Genomic DNA, 11,454 nt, shown 5'->3' on the forward strand with positions numbered 1-11,454 from the left:
GGTGTTTTGTGGAGCGGCGTTTTCTGCACCGTGTTTTGTGGAGAGGTGTTTTGTGGAGCGGTGTTTTCTGCACCGTGTTTTGTGGAGCGGTGTTTTCTGCACCGTGTTTTGCGGAGAGGTGTTTTGTGGAGCGGTGTTTTCTGCACCGTGTTTTGTGGAGAGGTGTTTTGTGGAGCCGTGTTCTGTGCACCGTGTTTTGTGGAGAGGTGTTTTGTCGAGCGGTGTTTTCTGCACCGTGTTTTGTGGAGAGGTGTTTTGTGGAGCGGTGTTTTCTGCACCGTGTTTTGTGGAGAGGTGTTTTGTGGAGCGGTGTTTTCTGCACCGTGTTTCGCGGAGCCCCCGCCCCGGCCCGCCCCGGCCCGCGGGCGGCCAATGCACGGGCGGGGAGGCACGGGCGGGGAAGGAGCCGGGGAAAACATCAATCCCAACTTTCTCACCTTGAGGGGAACGGGGCGCTCCCGATGTGTCCCTCGCCGGCAGCCCAGCCTCCCGAGGAGGGCCGTCCGACGGGGGGGGCTCGCCGCGCCCTGTGCCTCGGGGGGGAGAAGCCCGAGTAGGGGCCGGGGCGCAGAGCCCCCCAGCCTGGGCGCAGCCCCCTCGGTCCCTGCTGCCCGGGCCGGGCACGGGCGGCTCGGCGGGTGGATGCGGCTGCCATGGGGCGCGGGGCTCCCCTCGGACCGTGCCTGCTGCGGGCAGCGCTGCTGCTCGCCCTCTGCCCCGCCGCGGGCAGCACCTGGATGTGAGTACGGGTCAGGGCGGGAGGGCTCCCCTGCTCCGTGGGGCCCGGCGCTGACGGGGCTGCCTCCGCAGGTGGCTGGGCATCGCTGCCGCCGGCGGGCCCGAGAAGCCGGGCTGCGCCAGCCCGCCGCTGAGCCGGCCGCAGCAGGAGCTGTGCGAGCAGAAGCCGGAGCTGATGCCCGCGGTCCGGGAGGGAGCGCGCCTGGGGCTGCAGGAGTGCCGCAGCCAGTTCCGACACGAGCGCTGGGACTGCCGCTCGCCGCCCGCCGCCCGCCGCGGCACCGCCGGCCCCGCCGCCTTCGGGCAGCTGCTCAGCAGCGGTGAGTGACCGCGGCCGCCCCGCCGGGGCTCCCGGGGCTCGGGTGGCCAGGAGCCGCCGTCCGTGCTCCCCGTCCGTGCGCCCCGTCAGTGTGTCCCGTCCCGTCCGTGCGCCCCGTCCGTGCGCCCCGTCCGTGTGTCCCGTCCGTGTGTCCCGTCCCGTCCGTGCGCCCCGTCCGTGCTCCCCGTCCGTGTGTCCCGTCCATGTGCCCCGTCCGTGTGTCCCGTCCATGTGTCCCGTCCGGTGCCCCGTCCGTGTGTCCCGTCCGTGTGTCCCGTCCGTGCGCCCCGCCCGCAGCGCCGGGCAGAGCCCGCGGGGTCACCGCGGCCGCCCCGGGAGGTACCGCGGGCACACGAAATGCACCGAGCAGACGAAACCTGCCCTTGTCTTTGCAATGTCCTTGATGCTTCTTGTCATTTTCGCGTAGTACGCCCGTGGGTGACACTGCCCGCAGGTAGATCCACTTGACTGTGTTGAAATACTGCTGTTCTTAGACTTGTGTTGGGTTTAGCCCCTTGTGTCATAATTCCTAAATAAGTGTGTTTATGACATATTATTTCCAAAGGTCACTAGCAGGTAAAAAAGTCTGCTCAGGGCACAGAACACAACGTGACATGCTTTAAAATATATCATGTGGTCAGTTATGTGGTTTTGATCAGCACATGAAACCAAAACTGCTTTTTGTTGCATAAAATAATTACAAAATTGCTGGAATTTCCAACAAGGATGAGTTTTTTGTATCAAGTGTCACACCAAAACTTTCCTGAAAGTTGCCAGGATCCTGCAATTATTTTTTTTTATTATTTTTTTTCCCAGCTCCCTGGTCACTAATTGTTCGATGGATGTGATTTTAAGCATTGTGGTACTTCACTTCTCCACTTTGTGTTCATGCAATCTCCACTTCATGTTCATGCAATCTTCACTTTGTACTGAAACCCCCCAAGCTTTAATAATGCAAATATTAAGTGAGGGATAAAAAGTGGTGCTTATTCCAAAAAGAAAAGGAGAAAAAAATTTAAAAAATAAAAAAAGAGAATATTCCACAATGTATGGAGCCATATGTGTGTTAATCCTGTTCAACAGGAAGGACTATTCCTGAAGACCCATAAATGAGTGCCACTGTTCACCCACTAAGCTTCACTAGTGTTTAATGTGGAAGCCTTTTATGATGGTACTGGCACTACAGACTAATACAAACAGGAGAAACAAACAGGAATTTTCCTGTCCATGAGCAGGAACTTTGGAGACTGGAAATAAAGAATTTTCACAATAGTGAAAATTGGCCCGTTCCAGTAAAATTTCAGCTACATTCATTGACCATTCACTGATATTCAGTGTGCTTAGAGTATGGCTTGCTTAACACAGTGTAAAGCTGTGTTCCACATTCTGCCAGAAGTTTCAGAGAATGGGACAGGCATAAGAAGGCCTGGCAGGTCCCTCCATGACTCTTCTGAGATATAGTCTAACAAGTAAAGGCCTTTCATGCTGCTGTCTTTGCCATGGCCGTCGTATCCTAGGGAAAGCACATGGCCTAAAAGTCTTTGTGCCATCCTGATTTCGTCCTGGTTTAAGACTTTTGGGGCTCTTTGCAAATTTTGTGAATTAGAAGAACATCAATATTTGCTAAATTTAGCATGAGGTAAGTTTTGGCACTGCACCAAAGTAACCTGGGATCATGACAGCTTCTCTGAGATTTAAACTGACCTTCTTCAAATCCATATGAATAGTGAAAAGCAGAGTGGAGACTAAGGGGTTTGAAATGTGGTTAGTTTTGGGTTTGATTTTTTTTTTTTTTGTACTATTTGGCTTGAAAATTTCTGTGGCAAATAGAATTCCTAATCAGATTTAGAAAGAAGTTACCAAAAATTGCATGGTACAGGTAGTGAGAACCATCACCATTAATAGCACGGTCGTGTGAAGAGGCCCTGAAGCCACTTTGGGGCGTGAACATCCTTGCTTTGGGCAAGGTAACGCTGGGGGCCAAGCTGATGGCCTGGCCTGTAGAGGGGCTCAGGCCAGGCACAGGCGCTCGGAGGGAGCTGTGCAGTGATGTTTCTCCCTTCCAGGCACCAAGGAGGTGGCGTTCGTGTCGGCGGTGACGGCGGCGGGCGTGGCGCACGCGGTGACCCGCTGGTGCAGCGCGGGGAACGCCACCGAGTGCTCCTGCGACGGCTCCCTGCGGCACGGCGGCCCCGCCAGCCAGGCCTGGCACTGGGGCGGCTGCTCCGACGACGTCCGCTACGGAATGGCCTTCAGCAGGATGTTCCTGGACCCGCCGCTCCGCAACGCGACGGGCCGGAGCGGGAGCGGGCTGGTGGCCATGAACCTGCACAACAACGAGGCTGGCAGGCAGGTGGGTGTCACCCAGGTGTGGCAGCGGCTGCTCCATCTCCTTCGCTGACCAAACGGCGTCAGCCAAAGGAGGTGCGTCCTCGCTGCAGGTATTCCTGTGGCCAGTAGCAAGAACAGCAGGAACATCACCACAGAAACACGTACAAACTCAGAATCAGAGCTGGTTTTAACCACCTTATCTCTGTATGCTAAAATAATATCCACAAAATAAGAAATAGATCAACAGTGCTTAAATAGTAAATTCATCTTAATTAGATATTTGATATTCGGTTGCAAACTCGAAATAGTCCCATTATCAGCATAATACGATACAATTTTTGTTACTGATTATTCTGTTACTATCATGACCTGCATTTTTAATTCTCTCTAATACTGAAGGAGAAGGCCAGCTGGACACAAGGCTCATTACTCATCTGCAGTCTGCAGTCCACTCCTGAGAGTGCAAGTTTAACATTGTTCAGAGGGTAAATCAAGAGTTAATGTTTTTGTTACAAGACATGGGATAGAAATGACACCTTAAAACTAGCTCATTGGTTAGGACATACATCAAAGAAATGAAAGAGACTGATTTTGGATGATTTTTTTTCAGCCCAAAGAACTTTCAACCCAGGGTTGCTGAGGAAACCTGTGTGTTTGGGTGTGTGACATTGGGTTCTCCTTCCTGTCCTGCAGAGGATGTAAAAGAGGGGCAGAAATAGCCTATACAGGGAGATGTGGGTCTGTAAAATTGAGTGCTTGGAGCTTACATCTGGAATGGCAGAGACTTTTATTCTTATTTTTCCTTTAAAATTACTTTCTCTGCTTTACCTTGTAGTTTTTATCTTTAATGGCTTTCTCTGGGCCCATAATACGTTAAATCTGTTCTGCTCAGTGACAGAGCTTTAACTAAAGGAGAAAAAAAAAAAAAGAAAAGAAAAACCTCTGGTTTTGGCTACAGATATTGATGGACTCCATTGTGACTCTGAAATTTCCTGTAGCTGAAAGCAGCATCAGTGGGTTTTACTGTAATCAACTCTCCTATCTGCTGTAGATAAGGAATCACCATAGTAAGCCACCCTAAGAGCCACAGTGGTATAATTGAAAATTACTTTAATTTGAAGCAGTATTTACAGGTAATATGTGTTATTTATTATTTATTATTATTTAAGTTATTATTTAAGCTATGTAGTTGGGAAAGCAGAAAATCTTTCAGGTTCCTTCCAACCCAAACCATTCCATGAATCCATGGTACTGTGACAAAGACCCTTTTTATAACTGAAGTGGGAAAAGCAAATTTTAACCTAAGTAAAAACTGAGAACAGTTACTATGAGTTTAATTAGAGGCTAGTCAGCTAAATCATCTCCAAGGAAAGGTGATTGGTATCTTGCAGTATAGTAGGAGATGTTAATAAGAGGAACAGAAGATTAAATTATTATTTCCTTAAGGAAAGAGGAAAGGATTGTTTATCATGTTTGTAAAGCGAGATAGTTAAGGAAGAAGTATATAGTCAGCTTCCATGCATAAATATTTTGTAATTTAATGGCAAAATGTAGGATAAAGCAAATATTTTGATCACTGTCCAGAATGAAAAAGAATGTTTATTGATGGTACTTGGGATTTCTAGCAGCAATATTATCTAAAGTAAAGTTTAGCATAACTCTTCCTTTTCATATCTTAACTAGGAGATGCTGGAAAATGTTTGCCTTCATGTTTTGGGGCTTATAAGAAGGTTGTTTTGCTATCTTGTTCCTGGTTTGGTGTCTTGCAAGAGCAGTCTTCCAGGGACAATACTTCTGTGTTTGTTTGGCATTAGTAATAGAACTGGTATGTGCAGAATTCTCTTGTTTCTCTCCTATTTCAGTACAAAATGTTATTTTATACTTACACATCTCATAGTTATCATATCAACATATAAAAATTTTAAAACTGTGTATTTTTTGAGCTGTCCACTAATCTGACTCTCAGAAGATCCAGATTGTATCCTTATTCTGGGAAAAGATACATCATCTTCTAGTATGGCAATTTTCAGTGTGCTTAGATGTGCATATGTGAGTTGGGCTCTTCTGTTTCTTATACAAAAGGGTGTGGGCAATCAGGCACTATGGGTTGACTATCATTGTATTAGTATTATTTTACTGCTGGAAAAATTCAGCTCACTTTTCCACTTGAGGAAATTTATTTGATGGGGCTTGTTTGGAGAGTTTGTTTTTATTGATGCTGGTGGATTGGTAAGAGACTCACCAAGTTTGGAACTGTTCTTAAGTGATGCACCTCTGGTGGGACATGTGCTTGTCTTCATGAACAATCATATTAGTTCTACCAGTGCCTAAAAGTGGGACATTTGATTACAGGCATCAGTTTCTGTGACAGAACAAGTACTGGCAGTCCTTTGTCACAGCTGAGAACAGTGCCTGCAAACAGAAAGCCTAACTTGGACATGATAAGCATTAACTGGCATTAGAGGATATGCAAACTGTGATTCCATTGACACTTTTCTTTGCTGCAAATCAGTCTCTGCTTTCTGCCCCATCTGTCTGTTCTAGCCACAGATTCCCACCCTGTGCTGCTCCCTCTGTTAATTGGATCAGTGAAAGGAAGGTTTTAAAATTATCTTTCTCTCAGATTTGATTTTTAAAAAGAGCAGTGCTAGTCCCTGTTCATCACTTAACCCTGCACTCTTGTTATGTGTGTTGTACCACCAAGGCTGGGTGGGAACAGGGGCTTGTGGCTGACCAGGATGCTTGTGGGCCCAGCTCAGTTCCAACTGGTCATTTCTCACTAGCTATCAGTCAGTTCCATGACCCACCTAAGAAAGCCTATCCCAGCTTGCTCAGAATGACACATCTATCCACTAGGTTTCTGTAACAGTGCTCCTCTGAGGCTCTCCATGGAATTTTGTTTCATAGGAAGAATCCTCTCACTATTTCACGAATAACAGAACAGATTCACTGTATGAATCTAAAGTGTGAAACAGAGCACTAGTTGTGGAGTCAGCCTGGAAGTCAAGGTCCCAGTACCTCTGCAGTCACTGTGCACTGCAGAGACACAGGTGTGCACTGCTGAGACACAGGTGTGTGCTGCAGCTGCATCCCATCTGAAGGCCATGTTGGCTCTATAGGCATGATCTTAGGTTTGCTTGCAACATCAGGAGAAGATGCCTAATCCCTAAATTTTGCCAGATGTTCAATTATGGGAGCTTTTTCATTGAAGTTCACATGGCAGACCGAGATGCAGTAGCATGTTCTGTGATCAGGCAAAGCAAAATGTCACTTCCCTGTGTTGGACACTTAAAGTATTTTTGAGTCTAGGCTGAAAATTTTCCCATCCTAGCAGCTGGGGAGCAAGACACTGAACCACATTTGTAGTTCTTGCATTCATCTGCTCATCTGTGCACTGTTAATGTATGCTGCATTTTTGTATTTTTGTATTTTTAGTATAAGACTTCAATATCAGTTTCTGCTCCTGTTTCGAAACTCTGTCTCCCTCTACTTTTGTTTAATTCATCCTCAGAGAAAGACTCTGAGTGTCATCTGCTGGGCTACTTGCCCCCATGGAAGTAACTCACCCTTAGCACCTAGCAGGCATGTCCAGAGCTTCCTCTGACAATTTCTGGATCCTCCTGCCCTCAGTAAGTGCCTTACCATACTGCAGTGAAAACAAGGATTACATCTGTAACTTTATAAATCTAATAGTACAATATGATTTAAAACTATTTTGAAATTCTTGTTACTTGACAAAAATAACTTATCATTCAAAATTGAAAAAATACTATTAAATCCTCTCTATTTTTAAGTTGTGCATAAAATTTAGCATTTGATATTGTATTTCTCTTTTCCTTCACATTTTTATTGGGCCATCTGTCTTCTGACAGACTTTTTGTCCTTGGATTTTAAATTCTCATCTGCCTCATCCACTCGTGCATCTTAATGATTAATATTCTGTCTACCCAGTGATTTTGTTATTGACAGATTCATGAGATTGAGCAGGGTCAGACAGACTTCCTGTGAAGCTCAGAGATGTGAGCATCCTCCTGCTCTTCCAACAGCTTGTCACCTCCTGTGCTGCTTTGGGTGCTGAGCCACACTTCAGCCATTCCTGTGGCCTTAGTTACAAACAGGGTTGGGAATGTTTAGTGATGTTTATGGTAGCTGTAAGTACCCTTAAAAGACAATGTAGCTGGGCACTTACTTGCCCAGTAAGTGTCTTCCAGCACAGGGATGGTGCCATGACCTGCCCTATTCTTGCTTTCCCCTCCTGCTATTCCTCACTAGACCCTTTCTCCCATGAGAGCCTTTTGCATTCCAGCGGTGGGAGGAGCGACACAGGACATGTCATTCAGGTACTTAGGATCCTCCAGAATGAAAAGCTATCCAGAAATCACAGCTTTCACTCCCTGTGATCAATATTGCTGCATTATGGCCCTCACAAACTGCAAATGAAGAGCAGATCTGAGGATCATGCCTCTCATGGTGGGGGTCCAGGACTGGAAACCAGGTTCCTAACATGTACTCTGACTTCCCTGTTACGGAAATGGCAGTGGCAGCTGTAATATTGAATACTTTGAGACCTCTGTGTTACTGATGTCAGGCAGCATTCCTGATGAATAAAAGGCCACATCCAAATGTTGTTCTTCTTTTGCTTCCAGGCTGTAGCAAAGCTGATGTCGGTGGACTGCCGTTGTCATGGTGTTTCTGGCTCCTGTGCTGTGAAAACCTGTTGGAAAACCATGTCATCCTTTGAAAAGATCGGCCGGTTTTTAAAGGATAAGTACGAAAACAGCATCCAAGTATCAGACAGACTGAAAAAAAAGCTACGCAGGAAAGAGAAAAGCCAGAGGAAAATACCAATAGGGAAGGAGGACCTGCTGTACGTGAACAAATCTCCCAATTACTGTGTGGAGGACCAGAAGCTGGGGATCCCCGGGACGCAGGGCAGGGAGTGTAACCGCACGTCGCAGGGCCCCGAGGGCTGTAACCTGCTGTGCTGCGGGCGCGGCTACAACACGCGGGTGGTGCGGCGGGCGGAGCGCTGCGAGTGCCGCTTCGTCTGGTGCTGCTTCGTGCGCTGCCGCCGCTGCGAGAGCGTCACCGACCTGCACACCTGCAAGTAGCCCGGGCACGGGACGTGGCCAGCGTCCAGCCTGAGGGGTGCGCACGGCTGCGGCGGGGGAGCAGCCGGCACCGAGCGGCGTTTCGGAGGGACCCGCCCCAATGGGGACAGGCAGTGCGTGCTCCAAGCAAGCCTCGACTGAAAGGACGGCTGAGCACACAGCTGGCTGCATGCAGGGACAGCTTACACAGCAAAAAGGACTCCTGATGACACATTCGAACGTGTTACGCCGTGAGCAGGGACAGATGATAACTTTTCAAGTGTTTAATGGACACAATGTCCTGAAGATCCATGTGGTGGGTTGGCACAGTGGAGAAATCTCAAGATCTCATTAGCCAGAGAGTTTGTAAGACACGCTAGATACAGTCCTTATGTCTGTGCTTTTAAAACTGGAGCTACTTGGATCCAGTAGATAGTTCATTTCTGCAGGCTTCAGAAAAACCCACAAAGACAGGGAAAGGGTTCAGCTGTTGACCACGAAGCATTTGCTTTGCAGCCGTTCAGCAAAGTGCCTTCTGCAGAATGGGCAGGACAGCTTCGGGAAGCGAGGAACGTGTGAGACTGCAGAGAGCTCAGCAGGGTCTGCCTGGAGCAGGAGGGTCAAGCTGTGCCCAGGGAGAGAGGCAGGAGCACAGCTTGGTGAGTGTGAATGGGGTACCAAATAGCAGCCTCAGGATTTTTAATAGATTTTTAATAATTAATGTCCTTCAAACAAGTCTGAGAAGGGACAGAAATACAGTTTGATATTTGAAGGAAATAAAACCCTCTGCAGGCATTTCCTGAGTATCTGAGCACACATTTTGTGAGTCAGCTGGTCAAGAGTCACCCCACTCTTGAATTCTATGCAATAACCTACCACATTCAACCATCTCACTGGTGGTTCACCATCATTATCAAAATTAAGCACATGAGATTTAGCCCAAAGGAATCTACCATAAAATATTTTTTAAAAAAATATTTTCTTTACAGAATCAGCAGCTAGAATTTTTAATTAGGTTGCATCCTCAGTAAGCTGACTGCACAATGTTATTTATGGATTGGCACACAACACTAAAATATTTAAACTGTTAATGATAACATTTTCTCTGTCTCCATATGTTGGCTTAATTTTATTTTCATCTGTAAAATGTTGTTTATTTTTATGCAGTGATTTAATGCCTGGCTTTAAAAGCATCATGTGAAAGGATTACTGTTGTTTAATTGTGCAAAGTACTATTTTTGATAAAACAAAAAAGTTTATATTTTGTAAATATTTAAATTATGCAAGTTATGTAAAAGGTTTCCAGAACTAATGTGATAAGACTACAGCCCTTAAGATCTGTTGGGTAGATATTTGTTAATATTGTAGTAGCCTTTAATTGATTTTTATTTGCATGTGCTGGGGGAAATTAGTCAGAGAACTGCCTAAGTGTTAGGGTTTTTTATCATCAGGGTGGTTATAACTATTGCAGTTCATACACACTGATGAGAAACACTTACTATGATTTTCTAAATGGTTGGTTAATTAGTATTCTGCATACTTTCTTTTTATTATTCTCTTAAATGAATTTTACCAACACTGAAATCCCAGCTCCAGCATTAAGTATTCCCACCGAAATCAAGGGAACTTGAAGGGTTTGCAACCCCTTAACTTCTTCCATGCTAACAGACAGTTTTTACAAACTTGGCACAGTTTGGCTGAGGCTTTTGAAGCTACTTTAAAGAATCCATTTCCTAGCTGTCAGTATTTTCCCAGGAAAGATGGTGTCCAGATTCTTAACTGTCACTCTTTATTGGATGTGTAGGAAGAAGGAAACAAAATCTTCTCTGATGTGGTATTTCACTGCCTTATGTGGATTATTTTAGGAATATCAAACAAAGTTTTCATACCTGCATACTTCAAATTATAATAAACAGATGATGTTCATTTTATTAACTAATATATTACAAAACATAACACAAGGTGTAGTTATCTACAATGGTGGGTTAGGTCCTTTTGAGGCATCTAGGAGAACTAAGGTATAAAAGTCAGAAATCAAGACATCCACCAAGTTTTTCAATGGGATGATTCAGCTGCCAAGACCTGAGAACTGGTACTGATGAAAACATTCAAGGCTGAAAAGGATAAGTAGTAAAGATTGCTGTAGCATTTGGTAGGAAAAAACATTTGCAAGCTGTGTTCCACAGAAGATAGCACTGTCTTCCACTGCCATCCATCAAGCTCAAAGAGGAGTCATGATTCCTCCTCAGTTTTAAGTGCCTTTTTCATGTTTTTGCATGAGCCTGTCACTATATCATGCTGTGAACAACACCCTAAGAAAGGAACAGACCTTTCTGAGGCAACAGGCGATTACAGATTTAGAGATCATAGCAACTGAAATACAAGAGTAAAGGAACTGGTTTGTGTTCTGGAGAGAACATAGGGCAAAGAACAATGTAAAAAGATACTTAAGTGGAGAGTCACATGAGCCAACCCACCTACATGAACAGTGAAGCACAGGAAGTGATATCTGAGGAATCTGTTTTAACCTGAGCCTATGAAGGATGCCTTCCATCTTTGTAACACTGAAAGGTGTAACTACAGATACAGCAAGGAGGAATTAAAAGTGGCTTTAATGTTATCAGAAATGCAAAGAAACATCTCAAGTAGAGCACGTTCTCTCTTGCCATTCTTCACTTTTTCACCCCCCAGGGTGAGGAGCAGGGTCCCTTCTACAGCATCAGGAACCACTGACACCCCATGGTATCACTGAACACACTAAGAGCTGTTCTGACACTTTCCTGCTTCAGCCTCAAAGTTCCCATCCTTTTCAGCCTTAAAACTGAAGAGGATTTCACCAATAAAAAGTCCTGTGCTTAGTATCCACCTTAGCCACGACCCAAGTCAGTTAGGGAGGCACTGCAGCCCTTCCCATCCTCACACAGGAAAGTCAGTCTGCACCTATGGCAGCAGTATTATTTCCCCTTCTGAAATTAC

The 11,454-nt window shown here is 45.9% G+C and overlaps 1 protein-coding gene across 1 annotated transcript; it reads left to right on the forward strand.

The window, feature by feature from the left end:
- Window positions 1-529: 529 nt before the first annotated feature.
- Window positions 530-10,409, forward strand: WNT16 (Wnt family member 16). The gene is made up of 4 exons (XM_056512915.1): window positions 530-739; window positions 811-1,058; window positions 3,124-3,410; window positions 8,035-10,409. The coding sequence occupies exons 1-4, from the start codon at window positions 654-656 to the stop codon at window positions 8,497-8,499; spliced, it is 1,086 nt and encodes a 361-aa protein (XP_056368890.1). The 5' UTR covers window positions 530-653; the 3' UTR covers window positions 8,500-10,409.
- The last annotated feature ends 1,045 nt before the right edge of the window (window positions 10,410-11,454 follow it).

The sequence above is a fragment of the Oenanthe melanoleuca genome, chromosome 1A, assembly GCF_029582105.1.
Source record: "Oenanthe melanoleuca isolate GR-GAL-2019-014 chromosome 1A, OMel1.0, whole genome shotgun sequence".
Classification (NCBI taxonomy): domain Eukaryota; kingdom Metazoa; phylum Chordata; class Aves; order Passeriformes; family Muscicapidae; genus Oenanthe; species Oenanthe melanoleuca.